The sequence below is a fragment of the Notolabrus celidotus genome, chromosome 17, assembly GCF_009762535.1.
Source record: "Notolabrus celidotus isolate fNotCel1 chromosome 17, fNotCel1.pri, whole genome shotgun sequence".
Classification (NCBI taxonomy): domain Eukaryota; kingdom Metazoa; phylum Chordata; class Actinopteri; order Labriformes; family Labridae; genus Notolabrus; species Notolabrus celidotus.
Genome location: NC_048288.1, coordinates 5,732,809 through 5,757,329, shown reverse-complemented (window position 1 = coordinate 5,757,329; position 24,521 = coordinate 5,732,809). Strand labels below are relative to the sequence as shown.

General features: G+C 39.2%; 1 protein-coding gene across 2 annotated transcripts in view; it reads right to left on the bottom strand.

Moving 5' to 3' along the window:
• The window catches only part of cntnap2a (contactin associated protein 2a), a 577,708-nt gene that overhangs the window by 348,824 nt on the left and 204,363 nt on the right, over positions 1-24,521 (bottom strand). For both annotated transcript variants that reach the window (XM_034706352.1, XM_034706353.1), the window contains exon 3: positions 3,670-3,780. In XM_034706352.1, coding sequence (XP_034562243.1) covers positions 3,670-3,780 — 111 coding nt within the window. The remainder of the gene's footprint in view (positions 1-3,669; positions 3,781-24,521) is intronic.

The window sequence follows — 24,521 nt, the reverse complement described above, 5'->3', positions numbered from 1 at the left end:
CCTTGCTGAAGATCACCCCAGTCTTTCTTTATCCCCTCTAATTTTATATTCCAACCTTGTCATACCATGTATGCTAACAAGATGCTGACCTCATCATCCAAGCAAGCTGTGTCATTCTGAAAAGGACACGGAGACATGCAGGATACGATTAAACTTTATCCGCTTCCCTTATTTTACCCGATCGATCATTTCTGATGAACTCCTGTAAGTTGGGAAACCCTGATTTACTTTTGCAACACAATTGTGTCTCTTTAAAAATAAATTATTGACCCTGAATGGATATTTGCTGCACTTTCATGCAGATATCTGTTCATAGAGACGGATGAATGAATGTCAAATTACTGGCAATGGTAGAGGGATGGAATTTTGTGATGGTGGATTGTGTTCTGCCTGTTTTTGCTCCACACATAAGGACTGTTTTTTTTCCTGCTGCTACCTGATCGGTCCAAACTAATAGACTGTTATAAATAAGAATGCTAAAATCTAGACCCCAGAGAACAGATTCTACATTTTTATTTGGAATAATATTCAGAAATTAAAGTTTTGAATGTCAGGAAACCAGTGATCCTCTGTCGTCTGGAAACTGAATTCAAAATGAATATATTTTTTAATTTAACTGTCAGCTCATCTCATCTCTGTCCAATTTATTTTGTTTTCAATGGGAAAGTAAGAAACTTCAACAACAGCTATAATTTGAGTTAGTTTTAAAAGTTCCTCTTTTCACCTCTTCCTAATCTTTGTGGAGAAAGTTTCCGTTTTCTGCTGAACACCTAAGCCTCCCTTTATCCACCCTTATTTTATATTCCAACTTTGTCATTTCATGTATGCTAACAAGATGCTGACCTCATCATTTGAGCATAGTGTCATTCTTTGGGGGACACCAAGACTTGGAGGACATGATTCAACTTTATTGAATGGCTACTTTCATATTGTTATCGCTACGTATCCATGTTGGGATTTCCAATATAAAGTCAATATCTGATAGAGCTTGATTATTAATTTGTCATCCCAGAGGTTCTGTTAATGCTTTGTAATGTAGTGCATTGCAAAAGAACTCAGACCCTGTCCTTGTCTACTTGTAATAATGACAGCCTGGAACTCAAATAGACTACTTTGGGCTTGCTGCTGTCTGATTAACAAAAAAAGAGCAGTTCAAAATCAATCAATCAATCTTTACTTATAAAGCGCCAAATCACAACAAATGTTATCTGAAGACTCTTTCCAAACAGAGCAGGTCTAGACCGTACTCTATGTTCTATTATTAACAAAGACCCAACATCAAGACAGGACTCAGTCTGATCTCATCTTAATCCACCATGAGCAGAGCACTTTGCAGCATTTAGCAAGTTACAGTGGCAAGGACAAACTTCCTTTAACAGGCAGAAACCTCCAGCAGGACCAGACTCATGTTAGACACACATCTGCTGAGACCGTGTTGGAGAGAGGGATAGAGGAAGTTGAAGAGAGAGGGATGATAGTCAAAATGTAGACGCGTGTTGGACACACCACTCTTATTAAAGCTCCTGTGAGGAACTTTCTGACTGTGTCACTTTTGGTGTCCCTCTGTGGAGAAATGGTCTTTGCCAATCTTGTCCTATTCATGTGAAAGGGCTGACAAATTCTCATAGAAAGGCTATTTTGACAGCATTCTGGTAATCGCCTACCCTGCTGCAGCAGTTTCACACATTAAAAGTTACTATATGTGAATAATGAATTTTCTTGGTGATGATTTTGATTGGCAATGCAGGTAATAAAGAGGCATTAGAATTAATTTCAGGCCGTTTTAAAGCCAGCTAAAGACTCCTCACAGGAGCTTTAAACAATTTTTTGTCCACATATGAAGAGAGATAGGCTGTTTTTCAAATCGCCTACTGTACTAGTACGTACTGATTTGGCCAAATATTCAGTATGCAGTATGTGAACAAGAGCAAACTCTGCAGTATGCAGATGTTGTACTGATTCGGGAAAATTTGCAGTATGCATCGGACCAGTCTCTCTCGAATATTGTTTCCCACAATGCACAGCGCTAACGTTCTCCTTCTTATTTTTCTTATTTTTTTGAAGGGGTACACAAATGATTAAATTCCATATAAACCATTTCTTAACTTTTTAAATCATAAGTGATGCTAAAGAAGCAGTTTCTCTATCAGCTTGGACGTTGTTTACTTCCGCTTTCTTAAACCGGAAATCCAGCAACGCCTGACCCAGCATACTGCAGAACAGATCCAACAGAACAGTCATACTACATACTACCTTCAAACATAGTATGTAGTATGCTGTACATACTGTATACTACATTTCTAGGTAGTAGGTAGAAGGCGTTTTTTTTTAAAACAGCCCAACTTAACGTGGCAGCAAATTGTCATGTCTGGGAGTTGAACCAGTGGCTGCTGAGATGACCACCTGCGGTTTTTAGGACAAAGCAGGTAAAGTTTTGCATCTTACTGTATGTAAATCATTCTTTAAGCAATCTAATGTTCCTCACTCCCACTTCAAAATGATGCACCTTTTAAGTGCTGATCCACTGTGTAAAATTCCCATTTAAATTTGCAGTTGTACGAAAAGTTGAAGAGGGTAAGTAAAATATTCTTCACCTCAACAAGTCATTCAGTCAGGGTAAAACACCCGGTAATTTTTCCTAAGAGATGAAATCTGCCTTGGGGTGAGAAAACTTTACATCTTTAGCCTGCAGTGATTTGAAATATTTGCTCGATCGATGGTCCTTTTCCTGAGCAGCTTATTTTAGTTAAGTAGATAAATAAATGTGTTCTTTATTAAAGCTTGTTTTATTTATAGAAGGAAAACAAGCTGCTTGATGGACTGACATATTGAGACCTTGTTTATGTGCATATTATACTCTGTCTGTTTATTACTGTTGCTTTTCTGTACAATAAAAACAACCTCAAAGTAACAAGAACTCCATGCTTTAACCATTATTAGTTCCCAAAGGACCTCCATCCTTAAGGACACTGAATAAAAGAAAGCTATATATAGTTTGTGTTTCTTTTTATCTTGTTTGTGTGCGTCTGTGTTTAAGGAGGAGCAGTCCTGTCCTCCTTCAGCTATAATTCTATTGGTATGATTAAGCACAGCAGATTACCTCGCCTTTATTCGCCAGCTCTGAGCACTGTTGCCTCGGCTGTAGTCTGACTATATTAGATGGAAATGTATGAATTATTAATTGTATAAACACAGAAGGGTGTAATTGTCTGGCCCTATCTCTCTCCCTGCTGTGGACTGATGTGGAAATGAGCTCCAGTCTGAGTCACTGAGATAATGAGTGGAGCTGAGGGAGGGAGAGACAGAAAGAAGGGGACGTATGGAAGAGGTAAATGGAGAGAGAGAGAGAGAGAAGATGGGAGCAGCTGTGTGTGTCTCTCCATGAGGCTTTGGAAATTTCCCAGTATGTAATCTGAGAGATCAGATCATCCTTATCAGTCATAAGGATGTATGTACATCTTTTTAATGTGCAGCTCGCATGCATTTGTACACACACACACACACACACACACACACACACACACACACACACACACACACACACACACACACACACACACACACACACACACACACACACACACACACACACACACACACACACACACACACACACACACACACACACACAGACAGACATTTCATGTGTTTCTGTGAGTGTTTGTCTACCTCCTCTCCTGTTGAGCTTGGCATATCCAGGTGCGTATCCATTGGAGAAAACGGAGGAGCTGGTGAAGGCTGTGTGAGGGAGAGGAGAGGCCAGAGCTTCATCACACTTCTCTGTGGAGAGGGGAAAAATATGACAGCAGAGGGGGGAAGAAATAGGACAGGAGGAGGGAAACAGACAGAGACAGGGAGGGAAAATAGGACATGAAGGGGGAGGAGAGAAGATAAAAAGAGAAAAGAGTGTATATTAGCATCTCTTCCATTAAAAAGAGAACATACATCAAATGCTTGACATGTATTTATGTGAGGCCACAAATAGCTGAAGTGGCTACCAGCACTACCAATGTAAGAATCTTAATTAAATGTTAAATAAACACTTCTTGGGTAAGATCTCATCCATTCTATTCAAGTACACTCAGCTGAACAGTCGTGCATGGTTTTCCTAGGTGCTTTGTCCAAATAAAGATTTGCTCACAGGAGCAGAAATGTGGGATTCGCAGGAGGATGAGGGAGAGTGTTCGTGGGTCAGGAGTCGGGGCAGCCATCCTTGTATTTGATATCCATCACAGACACCAAAATACCCACCAACCTGGCCTTGACCAGAGATTCAAATACTACTGAGAAACGTTGGTTTCCTGCAAGCTGAGTATCCACAACAACAGCATTTTTTTCACAAGTTTCCCTCCTCAGGAAACGATGAAACTGGAATGATTGTCAAGAACACGAATAACCATTTAAGTTGAGAGCCTTTCACCAACGTCTGAAGATTTAAAAACACTCAGAAAACAGTCTGAATTGACCATAATTTATTCAGCATGACTAAACACAGGTCACAGAGTCTGTGGGTAAACAATATCATGGTTTGCAGAGTGTGGCTAACATTGCAGAGCTAGCACCACTAGCCTTCGGTTCTCTTTGCAGGATGACGCCCACATCCCTGTGCTGGTAACTCATTACTCCAGTCGAGTGGCCATGTACTAGACAGAACCTACACACAACTTCATCTCCATAATCTAGATCGAAATACTGACAATCCACGCTGCCCCAGGAGACGCAATGTGTCATCTGTGTTAGTTTAAATCCTGGTAGTACAGCATTATAACATTATAGCAGAGGTCATTAACCAGAGATACAGCTGCAGCTAGTGGTGAGTGGCTACACTACAACTAAGACACAACATTTGACCTACAATAAAACAAATATATATCAACAATTAGTTTAACCAGCAAGTAATTCTGGTCCTTACTTGTTTAATTCTTTGGTAGATTAAACACTCACATCTCTTGTTGTTGCTTTAGCATTTTATTGTTTAATTTCTATGTAATGTTCCCACTCTTATCTAACACTGCCCCATACTAGCCGTACCCTCATTCTTCACATAAACTTGTCCACATCACATGACACAAATTAACATTTCATGCCAACAAGAAAAAGCATCCAGGCATATAAAATACAATAAATATATATTTTTTGCTTTTAATGTCATTAATCAAAATTCAAAAATCTGTAATTTTTTCATTCTTGTTTTTTTTTTTATTATTATTTTTTTTTACTGTTTCAAAAGTCTCAACATCCACTCATGACAGTTTTGTTCCTCTTCCAACCCTCTCTTTCTGTCCCATGTTTTTTGTTTGTTTGTTTGTTTGTTCTGAATGTCACCTATGTATCTTATTAAGTACTTTGCTTGGTAATTTCACCGATAAAAACTTTACTAAATGAGACTATTACAATATCAGCCTTGTGTAACCTCACAATAAAATTAATACATAAATAACAAGAGTAATGGCTCAGGATGATTAGAAAAAAGGCCAGGCATTAATATTGGGTAAGCTTGAACACTTTCCTGAGCAGTGTTCATCAGCCTCTGATCTTGAACTCTGCTGCTAGCCTTTCAGGACAACCAGGAAAGTGGATCTTACAAGTCCAGTTTTCAGGTCTTCACACTGACTGTGTCAAATATCTGATTGTTATTGGTTCAAGAACAAATCTTATAGCCTGATCCTGTTTTGAATTGTGAACCAATCAGAGCTCACACATTGCTCAGAAAATTTCTGCTCACTGTCCTAAAAATCTAAACTGAACACGGAGAAGCAGGGTTTGTTTTTATTCACCAAATATCCTAAACAAACTTCTGGAAACATCTCCTGTTCTCTCAAACAAGGTAAAACACTCTTCTGTTTACTTCTGTGTTTCATTAAGTTCAATATGTGTGTAATTATTCAACCTTGCACTGCATTATTTTAATTCTACTTTTAAATCTGCCTGTCTTTTTAAGCCCATATTAATCTTCTACTTTATTTTTAATCCATTTAAATCCTGTTTCTGTTTCTTTTTATATTTTCTTTGTGACATTGCCTTGTGTTTGTTTTGCTCCTTGTTTAAATGCCAATTCCACTCATGTGAAGCACTTGAATTGTTGTTGAAGACAGTATTCAAAAAAGCTTTTTCACCTTGACTGGATTGAAGTATTGTCATTTATTGAAGTCATAATTGAGAGAGTATTTTGTAGAGGGTTGCACCTTTAGAATGAATGTGAGGACAATTTAAGAACAAATTTCCTCCAAATAGTTTCAACATAAGATGAAGAAAATGTAAGATTTAAGAACAATCTTGGTACATTGGACACATATTTTACTCCTGTTATTGGGATTGTAACCAACGCCTGCTCAAGGTTTCTGCCTCTTAATCCCTTAATAGTGCTGCAAAGGGGTTCGCTATTGGTGGAAATTTGACATGACTCTCTGGAAAGGATATTTAGTTTACATTTGTATGAAATATGCTATGCAAATTAAATTGGATGAGCAGGGTATAGAAAGCCTGTTCAGGAGTTTCTAGTTCTGTTTCAACATCATGTTGTTTAGCACACCAAAGCAGAAGCATCAAACTCTAATAGCTTAGGCAGCAAAGGAGCCCAGATCACCTAAATGCCTCATTAGGTTTAAAATAGGACAGTCAGAATTAACCTAAGAAACAAAGAGTAAAGATGTTTTTTTATGGTGCTAGTTTTTTTTTTTTTTAATGGCACATCGTAGTTAAACAAACGCATGTATTCCTGCTTCCTGCTGCCGCCATGATGGAAAATAGCATAACCACTACCTTTTAGTAAGCCATACGTCTCTTTTGAAGAAGAAGAAAAAGTCTGACAACTCAGTTGACAAGTCCAAAGTAATCTGCACTTAGAGTCACATATAATTAAAATATTACTAGAGTAACTCAAGTTGGAGTGACCACCTGCAAGCTAAACATACAGGAGCCACTAATCAGACTGATGTCAGAAGGAAACCAAATCCCAAACACCCGCAAAGCACTACCCCCCATCACTTACTTTAAGTCTCCCTGTCCCATTAAAGTTACTAACCATAGACCTTTCTGGAGTCCCTGAGCTCCCCATTGTCTTGTAGGTTCCTCTGGATCTCTGCTGCTGTGGACGTGCCAGACTCCAGCTGCAACAACTACTACTATCAGTTACACCACTATCATCTCTCTCTCTCTCTCTCTCTCTCTCTCTCTCTCTCTCTCTCTCTCTCTCTCTCTCTCTCTCTCTCTCTCTCTCTTCTTCCCCCCGTTTTTGCCTGTTAAAGGAAGTTTGTCCTTGCCACTGTAACTTGCTAAATGCTGCAAAGTGCTCTGCTCATGGTGGATTAAGATGAGATCGGACTGAGTCCTGTCTGTAAGATGGGACTGGATCTTATCCTGTCTTGAAGTGAACTACAGCACATGCTAAGTGGGTGTCAACTGACCGCAGACCATTTAACTTTGTGGAGGACTCAGGTCTAAAGGACGTCCTAAGGTTGGCATATTGTGACCAGTCATGAAGTTCAAGATCAGTCGAGCAAATGAACGTGAATCCAACATAAAGACACTTATAATAATTGTTTTACATATTTAATTTGGACTTAATGTGGAATGTTAAACATGTGATTAAGGATGCAATTAATCACATTTATCTATTGGAATTTAATTATGATGTTAAAAATCAATAATTTAACAGTTTTATGAAAAATTAAGTTGTATTATCATCTGCATATAAGTAGATAATATACTATATTAAAGTGTTTAATCTGTCCTAGAGGAAGTAGATTCATGAATTAAGCACAGTGGTACACCACAAGACAGAGGAGAGGAGACAGACATGAAATCACTAAGAGGAACTCTGAAGCTTCTGCCAGTAAGACGGAAAGAAAACCAGAACTGTCTGTGCCAGTATTCTTTAACTCTGGCTGTAAAATGTTGGACGTAAGTAACCTCTACCCACAAATCGAATGTAACCTTGAAGATAGTCATGTAGATACAGGTCTAAATACACCTTCAGTCTGGACCAACAACTTGGATTAGCCCAGAATACAATATAAAAACAGCAGTGTGGAGCCGCCAAGTCCAACCTGACCTTGTTGTAAACTCACATTTCCAAGCACTCAAAAAAGAAATCAAACAAAGCGACTACAGCAGTACCTGGATGCCTGAGACACTCAAAAGCAGCAAAAATCACCTAGGAGAAATACAGAAATACATTTTCCTGACACTCACTCTCTCTCTCTCTCTCTCTCTCACACACACACACACACACCACACACACACACACACACACACACACACACACACACACACACACACACACACACACACACACACACACACACACACACACACACACACAGAGTCACAGAGTCATGAAGTTGCTTTCCTTCCTCTCTTTCAATTCGGGCCCTTTCACTCACTCAGACTCACAAACACAAACACCCTCAGTTCTCTCAGTACATTAGGTTTCACGCAGGGAGAAATTGTGAATGGTCTGTCAGGCCAGGTAGAGGCAGTCAATAGCTCTCTGTCATGCCCCAGCATGTAAGTGTGTGTGTATGTGTGTGTGTGTGTGTGTGTGTGTGTGTGTGTGTGTGTGTGTGTGTGTGTGTGTGTGTGTGTGTGTGTGTATGTGTGTGTGTGTGTGTGTGTAGGAGAGTCAGATTTAGAAGGATGAGTATTGTTTGTGCTTCTGTGCATCTGTGCAGGAACACTGTGCAGGAACACTGGGTGAGAACCGTGCTACTTTCTCAGGCTGTTGGCTTTTTAGACATATTGCTCTGTGTCACTGGTGGACTCCCAGAGAAAAAAATAACATCATCAGAGCATGATAATGTGTATGTGTGTGTGTGTGTGTGTGTGTGTGTGTGTGTGTGTGTGTGTGTGTGTGTGTGTGTGTGTGTGTGTGTTCCTCTATGGAAAGAGAAAAGGGTCTGCAGCCTTCCTTCTGGCATGTAAGGGGGGTCCATATTTTACATCATTGCCTGGTCTGACAGGAGATACACACACTGACACACAGGTTCTTCCTTATAGACAGACAGACAGACAGACACACACACACACACACACACACACACACACACACACACACACACACACACACACACACACACACACACACACACACACACACACACGCACACACACAGACAGGCAGACACAAACACACACACACGGTAATGAGGTCGCTGACACATTGACCTTAGACTGGTATGGTAGTGAAATCCACCGGCATGTATGAGGAGCAGTAACTTGCTCAACACCAAGGATTCAAGCACAATGCAGACCGGTATTTTTTTTAGCACCAGACTGAGTCAGAGAACAAGTGGGTTCATTACTTTGGCTGTTGAATACTCCATCCTGATTGGTCATCAGCATTCTAAGGTCTGCAGTGTGACACTATGACACGACAACTCCCGTGAGTACTACCTGCACACAGTTCTTTGGTCCATTTGTGAAGTCTATTGCCTTTTGCATTAGTGACTGACGACACTGTAGAACACGCAGCAACACAACGGCAGTGCTTGATCAGAGTTACGCCATCACTTCTTCTTTGTACTTGCACATCGCACCCTCAATGAAACAGGGTAATATCGGGGTCCCAGTGTGTGATTTCACACTGCATTACAACATTGCAGAAGCAGGAGAGGCACTGCTTGTACACACCCAGCTGGAGCTCCACATACACATATTCAGATGTTCATGAACACAGTTCTGCTCTGGAACTTTCCTGTGACTGCCAGTTCATCACAATCAAGATTCTGTTAAAAAGACAGAACAAAAATAGATTTCTTCTTTCCTGCATGGACTGATAGTCTGTGTGTCACAGGAATTAGTCACAGTCTGAAGTATGATCAAATTTAAAATAGTTTTTTGCTCTCTGGTAAATGTACTACAACGAACTAGTCATTTGAGTCACTTTATACAACACAACATTAATTAAATTGTGCATAGGCTACTTGTTTGCAGCTTTAAAACAGAAATTCAGAAGTCTTGAAATATTTCTGAAACAGAATTTCATACATTTTTTAATTCTATTAACAGGTACCATAAGCTTGTCTAAAGAAGAGATCATCAATTTGAATCACCTAAAATTTTACATTAACTGTCTTTCATCCCTGTTTTATAGATTTGATGTGGTCTCAAGATGGCTGGTTCACCGTACTCATTTACATTTAAAATGGTTGTAAATCTAGTTCAAGTAAATTTTATCACACCATAGTCAACTTTAATTCTATGTAATGTAACTGTCCAACAACAAAATTGTGGCTAGTGAAAATGCCAAGTGGCCAGTAACTTTGAAAAGACCAGTAACCAAGGTGATTAGTGAGCAACAAAGTTAATATGAAGCTCTGGCAGCCATATTGCAAACTCGACACCGACTAACTTTAAAACCAACTCACAGGTGGAGTTCAGGTCAAACAGCTACAGTACTTTCAGTCAAATCAACGTGCCACTAAGCGTGCATACGTAACTTTAAGCCTCAATAATAAAAACAGATGGGTGAAAAATATTCATCCCTGCACAGTTGTCATGAATTAAGAAATTAAATTAAAAGATGAAAATCCTTTGTTTGTACCAAGCTGTGGAAATGTTTGATTCTGTTGTAAAAATGGCCCCAAATGGACACTTGAGGAACTGTAGTTTTCTTCATTGGCTTGAAATTTCAACACCAAAGGTTGGCACTTGGCAGGAGAGTGTCCAGAGGTGTTGCTAGTAGTGGCCATAGACTGTATAAAATATGAACATAGTATCCGAGACGTCACCCATCTGTTTCTGAGCGCTGCTTTGAAGCCAATCGGCAGCAGCAGCCATATTGGTAATGCTCAATTGGACGCTCGATGAACTGCAGTTTATAACACTTCTGCATGGGCTTCATATTTTGAGACTGGAGGTTGGTAGTGGCATGGGCTGCCCTTGAACTGTGATTGGCCGCCACTTACTCTATGTCAGACTTACATTCAAAAGTGTGAATGGCTATTTGCCCTATCAGAGGCGGGACTTATGTCAGTACTTTAATTATGACTTTGGACACAAATCTTCATCCTCTTGTTCAGTCCTTTTAGAGTTAAGTTCAGATGGTTGAGAAGTTGCTACTGTAGTGTGTTAAAAGAGCAAAGTTAAAGAATAATACACAGGTATAATAATAATATCTGTGTAATACTTTTGTGTTAGTCTTCTCTGGTTTAATTGTACAAACAAAGTGCCTCACAGAGGGAGTAAATAAAAGATGACTACATGACAAGATAATGTGGGGAGACTCCCAAAGCTGCAACAACAGCAAAGACAACATGTACAAACCCCGACCAACAAAACACACATGAAAACAAACAGAAAAAAAAACAAACAACTAAAAGATAGCAATTCACATAGCTTAAATTATTTAGGGATCAGTTGGGGTACCTGTTTATTAAAAGAAGGGAAGGTTATTGCTTCATGACTGAGTGTAGGTGTGTGTGGGGATGAGTGCATATGTTGTGTTGGATGACAAAAACAAACAAATGGAAAAATAAAGGGAACACTATCCTCACCTCTATGATAGTTTCTTTTGTGTGCATTAAAGGGATATTTCATTTTTTTTTAAGTGGGGTTGTATGAGTTTTATGTCACTAGTAATTGTACTCGCCACCACAGATGCCACTCAGCTCAGCCCCTTTAAACAGAAACAGCACGCAAGCTCGGCTATAGTTTTCAGCAGGCGAGGTCAGTCCTGCAACGTGATTTAACACATTTTGAAAGACTCCTACCCGAGCACTCATCTGGGTTTAGGTGTACACTCTATTTGTGATTTTTTCGGCACTTCACTTAGCCACCAGGGAGCTGGGTTTTTTTTTTGCATTATTTGCAGACACATCACAGGCATGCTCTTCCGCCTGCAAAGCGCTGATCAGCTGTTCAGGTCTGCAGCTTCAAAGAGAAAAAAATACAACCAAACTTAATAATGAGTGACTCTGATAGAGGAGATGACACGCTGTTTACTGCGGACACACGTGGACACCTTTATGAGTCGGAGTTTACTGAAGAAAAGGGGATTCAATGCACCAGAGCGAAAAAAACGGAGAAACTTCTGTTCTAAACCAAGCGGCAACCTCCGGCCGTGAGAATTGAAGCCAATGCGGAAGTGTTCAAAACTGCAGTTCTTCAAGGATCTGCTTGGGCCTGGTTCTGGAAGTACCGGAAACCACATACACACCAATTTAAAAAAGAGATCTTTACAGCAGAAACAAACATGTTGACAGCCTGGTTCAAACAACGGCTAGGGTCTATGTAGCTAATTTCTCTATCAGGGGGGGATTTTTTCATAACGCAGCAATTTCAAAGATATTAAAGGTGACATATCACGCTTTTTTCATCAATATGGTCTAAAAGGTCCCCATAACATGTCTTTAAAGTTTATGCTAAAAAAAAAAAAAACAGATTTTGGCATGCCTGGAAAGCCCTCTTCTTCAGTCCTCCTCAGAACACTCTGTTTTCTCTCTGAACACGCCCCCTCAGGAAGTGGATGTGCCTCGGCTCTCCAGCACGTTGATCTAATGTTTACATGTTGGCTGAATGTACACGGCTGCTCACAGACCCGCGTTACTTCAACCCTCTGAATCTGATCCAGAATCTGATCCTGATGGAGAGGCGCCTGTAGCAGGACCTTTCTGAAGGATTGGTCACAGATTTAGTGTTTCTTGTTGTTTTATTTGTCAGTATGTCGACGTGTGTCTTGGTACACAGCTACGAACATGTAGCTATGTGGCTATGCTAACCAGCACTAGCACTTATCCATGATAAATAAAAATCATTCACTAGATCTTCAAATCTGCAGACGCGGGGAGTAAAACCGACCTCTGCCAGAAAGGCAGCAGGACCTTTCTGAAGGATTAGTCACATATTTAGTATTTCTTGTTGTTTTATTTGTCAGTATGTCGACGTGTGTCTTGGTACACAGCTACAACATGTAGCTATGTGGCTATGCTAACTAGCGCTAGCACTTTTCCATGACAAATAAAAATCATCCACTAGATCTTCAAATCTGCAGACGTGGGGAGTAAAAGCGACCTTTGTGTTTATTAAGGCAGCCTACAACTAGCATGCCTCCCTCCTAAGCTCCTTGTTAGCACACGTGTGCAGGGAATGAAAAACAGAGGAGGGGTTGAGTTGTATTTTATACAGTCTATGGGCTGAACAAGCTCCAAGCTCTGACTCCGTTACAGACCGGACATTGTTGTGACGTATGAAAAACACTGAAAACTGAAATGGCTGGTTTCAGCACACATTTACAGAAAGGTGTAGAAATCAGAACAGGGGCAGAATGGATTTTTTTCATTCTCGGGGGGTTTGTAGACATGCCAGGGACACATATTTCAGGTAGAGAACTGTTAAAAAGTCAATTTTGCATGATATGTCACCTTTAAGATTACGAGTTTTCCATTACGAGAGGCGCAGCTGACTTGATCAAAACAGCGCTTCAGAAACAGATGGGTGACGTCACAGATACTACGTCCATTATTTATGCAGTCAATGTTCTCAACTTGAAAGCAGAGATTCCGAGTTACCTGGTGGTGCAAGTGTGTAAACTACAAGCTAGTGCCGACAAACCACTTCAAAAAAACTGAAATATCCCTTTAAGTCGTACATACTGTGTGCAACTACAACTGTTGCTTGAGTCTGACATTGTTTGCAGATTGATGAATGTAAATTAGTAGAAATAATCTGCTGTTATATTTATGAATAAACATATAACCTATCAAAAACAGTGAGCCGGTTCAAACCAGCATACCTAGACACATGCTCCTGCTTATTACCTCGTGCAATCCTGCCATATAGGTGCAGCTCTCACTCAGCAGCATCTGGTCATGAAATTAGGAGACATTTATAGGTCATGCTTAAGTGTCTGTGAGACGATATTTGTGCCTCAACTGCTGAAAATTACACCCTGTATCTCCTGAACACACACACACACACACACACACACACACACAACTGTGCATTAATCCCCCAGCACAGATCTGCAGAGATGCACACACTTGGCTTGCAGCAGAGGTAGTCATATACACGCTCCCTCTTTTTCAGTCACACACACGTGCACCCACACTGCCTTTCTTTTCACTTCCATCTCCAGAGTGTCTCTATAACATCCTCCAGCTGCACACGAGCATGCTCTGTCGGTCACACACGCCCACACTCACATGCAAAGATACTGAACTGCAAAACAGGCAAGGAGAGGGGGAGTGAAAGGGACGGGTGACGGGAGCTGACGGGGGGGATTGAATTTTAAAGGAATGAAGGTGTGGAGATGTCGTGCATCTCTTCAGCGCCTCCAGGTATTGCTTTAGAGTCCTCTTAACACTGATGAGCAGAAAAGCGATCAGTGAAAGGATTTTAGCGGTTGAATCGTAAAACTAATCTCTGTCATCAAAGAAATAATGATCCCAAACATGATAAAAACACTTGTGAAGATAAAATGACGACAATAAGACATCACATCATCACAAGCTGGATTGTGCGTAAAAAACATACTGATGTGAGTCTGTGTTTATCCTGTGAAATCAAATATCACAATATACCCAGCTTTTATCACATAAACCTCTTCAAAGGAAGGTTTAATAGTCTCTAATTGTGATAATGCCCCCCCCCCCCCGAGGCAGCATTACCTTATTACCAGCAATCTTTACAAACCACTGATTAGATTTGAATATATTTTGCCTCATGCAGTGAACGTTGATTTTGTTTGTACAGTACATGTGCATTAAATGCTCTTTGCAGCATCCATCAGCTAATCAGACATAATTCACACTGACGGTTAAATGGGCTCTATCTGGCTGCTGACTGCTCTTCACCCTTTCACCATCGTCTCTGCAGCTTCTCCCTCTCATGCAGTTGTTGTTGAACGTATCTCTTTGTACAGCATGCAGAATATCTTTAATTTTTAAAGATACTTCTTCTGCCATCTCTTTTGTACATTGTATTTCAGGGCATCGGTTTAACTACCACAGCTATTCAAAGCAAGCCGCTTGGATTCATGTGCACAAGATGACAAATAGAGTTCATATACTTTTACAACATGAAATATGAGGCTGATTTTCAGCCTGTTAATATTTGTCAGTTTGAGTGAAATTCAAATGAAAATCTTCATAAAATGTTCTATTTTATATGAAAACCTTTGAAACAAGGTCTACAGTTTGAATACTGCTGTATAAAAGCTGGATTACAACTTTGATGTACAATCACTTCTTTATAATTCAAATTTTGACTATAAAGAGGAGGTCAGGATCTCTGTAATTCTGTCACATTAAGGTGAATTGATCAGCAATTTATTGCTGCAGTGTACAGTGAATATGTGCTGTGCAGACAGAGTCCATTAGCAATAACACATACGAACCAGGAGGTATTGAGACTCTTTTGAACTGAGGAACTGAGAGGGGTAACTGATGTCACAGAACTGAACTTAGTAGAAAAGCAAAAGACCGATCAATAAACTGAATTATTCTGAAATAGTTGCACTATTTGATCAGACAACTCATGGTAAACCTCTTCCCATATTTTCTTCTCTGTGTTGAAATCCTTGGGCGGACGTTTACTGTGTTCCAAATGCAGACAGAACAATCTGCCTGAGGAGACCAGGTCTAAAACATACTTCTATCACAAAGCCTTTCCTGACTTTACCTGAACTTTTTTTTTTAACTTTGGTTTAACCATTTAAAAAAAAATCATATCTTAAAATAATTGTATTCTTTTAGAGGAGTTTTATGTATTTCAAATTGTTTAATTCATTGATCTTGCCTTGTGTGATTTAATGACCCGCTTGTTTCATTTTGCTGACCATGTTAAGCACTTTGTAGCCTGGTTTTTCAGAGATCATCTGAGAGACTCATCCACCCAGCCATGTTACTTACCTGTTGCAAATGAACCTAGTTAGGAGATGTTCCTCTAGGTGTGTGTTTTTTTTTTTAGCATTATACAACTTTTTTAGTGTGTTTGAAACATGTTGCAAGTATCAAATTTAAAATTGGCACATATTTTTAAAACAAAACAAACTTTATATTAAAAGATTTGAAATGTTGTCTTAGCACTTTTATTCTAATTAAATATAGGCTCATGTCTCTGTTATTTTATTTGTTTTTGACCTTCCTCGTGTTTCATTTCTTGTGTTTCCTGTCTTATTTTGAAGTTAACCTTTTATCTCTCATTGCAGATCTCTTTACCTCCTCTATCCTGTGTTCCTGCGTTTCTGATTGATCTGATGTGTCTGCATCCTCACTGTATCTAATCCCTGTGTTACCTCCATCCTGTGCCAGTTCGTTTAGTTTTTACGTCAGCATTCCAGCAATCTCTAGTCATAGTAGTTTTACCGGTTTGTGACCTATATTTCCTGTGTTATGACTACTGTTGCTGTTTTGGATACCTTTGCTTATGCTTTTGATCACATGGGTACCAACCTCGTGTTTTTGAATAAACGGACTAAGAACTCTGGATCTGAGAGTCTCGCTTCTTTGGGTTCATTCTAGTGGTTTTGGTTGCGACAGTAACAGTAACAAACTGGTTGTGAAACCGATTAAAATTAAAAGTGATGCCTCTATACAAGCTACAAAAGCAAACATGACACTCAGTCAGCATTTTTTAACAGCAAATATTAACAGAGTGATATAACTGACTGTTGAAAGAAGGGAATTTTGTATCAGATAATACTAAATTGCCATGCACATGAAAAAACAAGAAACAAGATAAGATGTGCTTTGTTGTCCGCAGGAAGCACCCAAATCAACAAAAACCTAAAGTTCCATACTGCAGCTGTAAATTCAAAGGTAAGATCTATTTCTTAAGTCAGAATTTAAAGTAATAAGAAAAGACAATGTGTTGCAACACAGCTCAAATCATACACTGATCATAAACTCTTGCTCTGATACGGGAAATATATCTTCTTAGTTTTTAGGGTTTTGGGGGCCTACGTGAGATGGCCAGTCTCATCAAAAGAGGGACATATACCTCCCCTAGCCAACCTTTTAGGCACACTCCTGGACCTTCCCAGCAGTGTAAAGACCATAGCCTAAATTCCACTGAAGCACATATTACCATTGCTGTCTTTTAAAAACTGTTCAACCTCTTCAGAACTGAAATTTAATTAATTTCCTGAACGTTTTCAGTGCAGTGGGAATGTCTGTGTGGTCATGATGATGGAGGACAACAAAGGGCTGTGTTTTGTTATTCCAGTGAGGCTGGCATATTGTGACACATCTAAGAAGAACCTATTCAGCCTCTTCTGTTGCATTGAAAGTCTATTTCATGTGATCGGCTGCATTTATTTAATAAACTGCCATTATTTGAGTGAAAAAGAATGGACTCATTTTCAACTTAGGTTCTTTGTTTCCAGTTTCACTGATTAAATGGGGTTACTCTACAGTCCTGACACTACAGGAAATAAATCAGATGTTGTCTGTTTCCCTATTTTAAGCATGTAAAGGAATACACCAACAGAGACAGTTTCCACCTGTGACAAACCTCTGTGATTTATTTCTCTTGGATGATTAGATTTAAGGGCAGGGTTTCCCACAAAGGTGTGCTGTACATATGAATAAAGGGACAGCCTTTTTTGTTTCTAATTCATCTTTAAAAAGAGGACTATATGTTTTAATAATTCAGTGACATATATCACAAAGCTTCTTCTTCTGTAGTCCAAAAAGGTTCATTCGGTCTGACACTGTGTATTATATTAAGACAGTTCTTGTTACTAGACCAGTGTGTTCTCTTTTTACAGTGACATGTTCGGACTACAAACTTCCTGCAGTCTTCCTCAGAGGAGTCACGTGCTTCAGGTAGGACGACCAGACCTCTACAAATCAGCTGATAGACAAGTCACAACAACATCACGTGACTCTTCTGAGGAAGACAGCAGGAAGTCTGTAGTCCAAACATGTCAAAGTGACAATAAAACACGCCTTCTTTCTTCTTATTCAGTTTTAAAAAATGATGCAAGTAAATAATCAAGCAATTAAAAAACATGTGCACCGACACAAATGTACGTGCAAGATACATGGGTATGTGCAGGACAGTAGAAATACAGCAAGCTTTCTCAATGTCAGTGGGTAGTGAAAAAGGTAAAACATATTCATGAATGCAGACCCCTTAGTCATCTCCTCAGGACTCGAGTGTGAGATTGTAGCTGCTGATATTTGCCCATGTCTCCAATGCAAGCTAGGGTTCTGTATGTTTAGCAACTTTAGTGCGAGCAAATGACTACAATATCTACGTGCAAATGTCAGCCTATTCCCCAGAGAGACGGGGACATATAGTTTTACGCATGATTGTATGATAAGAAGAGAGAAACATGAATGGGCACTGAGGAAGGCCTGGGAGCGAGAGATAGATAAGATGAAAAAAGAAGTAAGACAGGGAGAAGACAGGTGGGTGAGAGCAGAAGGAAAATGGCTGCCTACCAGGACCTTCTTAGTGACATTTCCAGCTAGGTAAATAACTAGGATGTGGAAAAATAGCAACCAAGAGATGTGTCAGCCGGCTGCCGCCATATGGGACCAGAGCCATGGATAGACAGGGTTTGGCCGGTGTGTTCAAAGGGCTTCACATCTCTGCCACATCTCTGGAGCTGAAGGGAGCTGGATACAAATAGAGGGCTGAAATTTATGACATCCTAAATGTCAGCTGGCATAAAATCACAGATTTCAGCCATGAAGCTGGATGCTGGCATCCAGGACGGGGCGTAATGACACAAAAAACAGCCAGGGACTAACTCCTTTAAATAAGTTGTTGTACCTGCCACATTTACCGTACAGGACAGAAATCCAACAGACAGTTTTACAAGTTCATCCAGTTACAGCAGATGGCTGTGCACCAATGAGTCTGGTTCTCTTTGAGGATTCTTCCTTCACAAGGGTTTTTTTTTGCATTGTTGCAGGCTTGCTGATTGGTGGATTCATGTTGGTTTTCTGTAAATGATATCATGGTGCAGAAATGCAGTACAAGTGAAGCGTAATGAGTAAGGATGCACCAATGCCTTTTAGAAGAGATTTTAAGATGATTTTATTGGTTTTTAAGTCTCTTAATGGTCTTGCTCCTTCTTATTTATCAGATTTGCTTTTATCATATGAGCCGGTGAGAGCACTCAGGTCTTTGGATAGTGGACTTTTAATGGTACCAAAAGCTAGAACAAAGACTCACGGTGAGTCAGCTTTTCATCATCACGGCCCACATCTGTGGAACACCCTACCTGAAGATCTGAGGGCTGAACGGAGCATCAACATTTTTAAAAACAAACTCAAGACCGACCTTTTTAGTCTCGCTTTAACTGAGTTTTACTCTTATGACAGTTTTGTTTCACCTTACTTTATTTATTTATTTATTTATTAAATTTAAGTATAGCATCTTATTTTCTTTTAATGGTTTAATATTTTAGTGTTTTATTATCTTAGAAATGTATTTTATTTTGGTGAGTTTAATTTCCTGTGTTGAGTTTTGTGTATCCTCATGTTTCCTCATTAAGATATCATGAAAGCATTTTCCTCCGTTCGTTCAGCAACTTCTTTTTTATTCTTAATTTATTTATTTATTCTATTTTTTATTATTATTTATTATTTTTTGCACATATTGTGTTCTTAACCTTAGGATTGGGGGATGGGTTTGGAGTTGGAGCTGGGGTTGGGATTAGGATTGGGGGGGCTTTTTATTTTTATTTTTATATATTTATTTTCTTTACTCTATTCTATTTTAAGTTGTTTTATGTACAGCAATTTGTTACAATGTCATTGTCTGAAAAGCGCATTATAAATAAAGTCTGATTGATTGATTGTATCTGTGGAAAATCTGTAGCCAATATATGACAGACATCAGTCAATAAGCAAATAATCATCAATGCACTAAAGCAGGGGTGTCAAACATGCGGCCCGCGGGCCAAAACCGGCCCGCCAGAGGTTCCAATCCAGCCCGTGGAATAACTTTGCAAAATGAAAGGATTACATAGAAGACATGAAGACTGCAATTTTTCAATAAAAGTAACTGCAATTTCAGATTTGTCCTCTAGGGGTCGCATTAAATTATATTGTTGACGGAGCGCACCTGAAAGGCGCTTTTTTTCCTGGGACTTTTTTCTTAAAGTGAGGAAATAGATTAGGCTACTTGCTGTTTGCATAATCCGGTTGAGATTCATTAAGACTTTTTAGAGCACTATAAGATGATCCACTAAATAGTCAACTTTACCTTCTTCATTATTATAATCTATCTTTTCTTTTGCAGTAAACATTACATCCGGTGTCAGGTGAATGGGTAACCTGTGTGTTTGGTGTGTTCGCAGCAGGTTTCAGGGCTTAAAGAGTTAAATATTCGGCCCACTATGAGACTCATCATGGCAGAAAATACAAGAGTTTTTGTAGAAAGATAGTTCATTAAATGTGAACATTTTCAGAATGTGCTTGTACTTTTTTGCACTAAAACAAAGGGGAAATTTAGAGCTGTCATTATTTATAGGTTGTTATGTTGTGATTTTACTGGTCCGGCCCACTTTAGATCAACTTGGGCTGTATGTGGCCCCTGAACTAAAATGAGTTTGACACCCCTGCACTAAAGTAAGTAACCAATGTTTATGTTTTGTGTTGATCAGTTCTTTGACCTTGTGAGTCCAAAACTGCACAAATAATATAAAACCCAAGGGATAATCTGCAGCCAGGATGTATCAAGAAAGTGTTTTTTAATATTTACCTCTGGGAAAGATGTACATTTTTTTTTCACATAAACGAAAAATGATTGATTGATTGATAGCTGTCCCAAAGGACAACAGTTCATAACTCAATAATCAACAGATCGAAAAAAAAGTGACTGTGGATGGATATAAGTCTGCCTCAGTCTCACTCCCTGCACCTCATTTTTGACAGTGAGGTCAGTAAGTCAGTCAGACAGTAAGTATATACAGTATGGGGTGCCAGACAGGAAAATACACACAAAACTCTGCTGTCTTTATTTAATGACTGTGAGGAGTGGTGCTGTGGTGCTGTCAAGTCTGTCCTCACAACAAGACTGAACACTGAAGTTTGGGGACTTGGGGGCTTTTTCTGGACTCGAGTCATGAAAACTGTGGAAGCTGTCAAAAAGTGCCAACAGCTGCATGGAGATAGAGTCTGACTCTCCCTACTGCCAGTGAGTGGGCGACTCTCCGTCTGTGCATGCCGTTGGTCTCTGGTGTGGCCGGGAGCACTCCGGGACTTTTGTTTTTTTTGTCCACTTTCCTGTTTGGGTCCATCTGGAGCAGATTGAGAGGTGGTCGTTGACTAAATTGTGCTTTCTGCTGCGGAAAGCCTCCTGCAGTGACCTAATTTCTTGTGTAACATTTGTAAAATCAATGTAGTCCATCTCATTCATTTGGGTTTGATAATCTCCATCAGCCTGGCAGAGGTCTGTGGGAGGACAGCGGGTTGAACTTTAGGATCTGGTTTCACTGGCAGACGGCGGATTTGGCTTCTAATCAGTTTATTCCGGGACAGCGTACCAAAAATATTGGTCAACAAACAATTTAAAGCAACTAAAAATGATCTTCCATGCCTAACTATTCCCAAAAACTGCTTTCGAAAAGAATCAGAAATAGCTCCTCTTTTCCACAGGGTCAGAAAGAAAGAGTTTAGAGAATGGTCAAGTAGCCCTTCGCTAATGAGAAAGCAGCTACATATGCGTGTTGTCCTGTACACCTGGGACTGCATGACAGCCGGTCCCCAGTGGGCTTCTCAAAGAGGTATAGGACACAAATTAACAGATGTTTCACGGCGCAGGAAAGGCCTCATTAATCGCTAGTACAGATGGTGGTCCTACAAGAGCATTTGCCTGCGTCGTACCTCCAGAATGAAAAATAAAGTGCAGGAAACACATGCATGATTCATTGTGTGACATGTGATGGTCACAGACACCTCAGCAGACTGGTGCTGAAACTTGTATCTAATAGGAATACTTGTTCTGCAGAATCAGAGGGTTTCTGTTTCCATGCAAAGAGAGAAATGGACACAAATGGGTTATCCTCCCTGTGGTTTTAAACCATCCTTGATTTGTTAGAAATATGCCAAAAAATGTAGCAATATACAAACGCAAGCAAGAATGAAAAAGACTAAAGAAGAAACTTCTTAATGTCAACCACTCTGGATTAAACATACTTAAAAAAAAACTGTCTTTGAAAATGTTTTAGGGCAAGGACATGCTTGTAACACATCTGTTAGAACTCAAGGGTACATATAATGTGATTCAGGGAGTCACACTGAATGTAGACATGACTTTAGGTTAGTGTAAAACTTTGAACCTCAATGTCAGCAGAAATAAGGAGAATGTAAAGACTGATTTTAGACACACTGATCAAAGGCTCAAGGTATTCAAAGGCTCTGTCCAGCAGGTTATCCTTAAGTCTTGGAAGTTCTACAGCCCCTGAACACATCACAGTATTTCAAGTGTCAGGAAGATAGTCATACAGCAGCCCGTAGCTCACTTCAAGTCAAAGAAAGAAAAATATATATAATGTATACTTAATGAAACAGTGCCATTGAGACAAACACGGAGGAAAATATTCAAATGTGTATTACAAACAAACACAAACTACGTTTATGTTTGTGCCGTATTCATTTTTCTATATTCTTTACAGCAGCATGTTTTGTTTCTGATTTTAAAGAGTGTTTTGAACACAGCACTCAAATCTGGATAAAAAAAGGAAACCTCTGCTGCTACAGGATCACTTTGGGTTTTCCACTCAAAAAGCGCTTTTTAGGGTTCACTAGTTCAACTTTAAGGAACACAGCCATGCCCAGCACACCACATCTCCATCACTGGGCAATCAAAATAAAAAAGAAGCCAGACCTCACCTATCAACTTTGACAATGACAATGGCAGAGGAGAAGCTCAGCTGTTTTTTGTGGTACAATTTCCAGGTGTAGAGCTGATGATAACACTACAACACAATTTATATCACTAGTTTTGCAATATATTTGCACCACTGAATGGAAACATATTGAGAAATTTAATATAGTCTTAAAAGTCACTACAAAGGGAAGTGGAAGTGTCGCTTGACATTTCGTAATTTAAGTACCAGTATACGTCAGGAAAGTTGCTCTGAAATGAAGAGGGTGAGTGCTACAAGGGCAAAAACCAGCATTAAATGGACATTGCAAAGAGATACAACGAAACTTCGTTTGGTAGCATTTCCATACAGCATCTATCAATCAATAAATACAATTTAAAAAGGTACTACAAATAAATATTTACCTATATAAAAATATAAATGTGTGAATTCACCATGAGGGGTACACATGCTCATTTTTCATACTACATATGTCCCCTCTGATAGCTTTGTAATTGCTTTACATGATTTACTCTCATCCGGGTAATACTCCAACACACATCAACTGCATTATTTGAAACTTTCCCATGTTCACACTGTTTTTCATACTGTGTATGTTTTGTTTTTAAATAACTTGGGGCAATTTTTATCGTGCAATAACTTACCTTATCTATTTATCAGATAGAAGTGTACATAGTGTGTATACATCCGTAATAGTTGCACAATAATTTTTACTTTATCTTATTTTATTCTATTTTATTTTATTTTATTTTATTCTATTATATTTTACCCATGTCATTGCTATTACTATTGTTATTACATTTTTTAACTTTGTCATTACACTGTTGTATTCCCATGTCCCGTGTTGTAAGCTGCTGTAACGAAAGAATTTCCCCCAATGGGGGACAAATATATATATATATATATATAGCTTATCTTATCTTTATTTATGATATCCAACATTTTAATTTAATTTTGTTTTTCAAAATGTTTCAAAATATGAAAAAGCATGATACCTCTTCTTAATTCTAAAGAGAGCGTGGGCTCTGTTCCACAGTCTGCTGTGCTTTAGTAGGAGACCCAGATGGACGTAGTAGCACTCACTCTCGAGCATCACTTTGTGCTCAGGACACCCCATCAGTGAGAATTCACTAAATACCCAAGTGGGAATAAATTTAACATTTACAAATTTCTTATTTCTCTAAATACAAAACGTGGAGAAATAAAAATCCCCCGAGGAATAGATGAAACAAAAAGTTGCAGATTTCCCCCTCGCTGAAATAAATGTATTCCATATGAGATAATAAGAGAAGTTTTCAGTGAGGAAAAATGCCTTTCATGCCCCTTTTCAAATAAATCCTCGGGTCTGAACCTCACTGTTGGTCTCAAAATGAGTTGTTTTTCAGCTGAGCTCTTGGAGAAAGATGAGCTGCTTCCCCCCAAATCTCTCCTTCTCTCTGTTTAGAAATGTATAAAGAGTTTGTGTGGAATCTCACTCACTCTGCCTCAGGGTGAGCTACCTTGTTATTATAGTCTCTATTGTTTCATCTTCTATACTTTCTATCCCTCTTCTAATCTTTCCCCAATTTATTCTGCTTCCCCATATCTCTTCTGTTGGTTTATATGTAAGAGTATTTATTTTAAGATGTAATTAGTGATATCTATTCTCCTGCTTGGGAGACATTTTTATTAAAAACACATAATTTTGCTTCCTCACTCTGCTTGTTGAATCAATACTCTTCCAGTCTGGATCCCT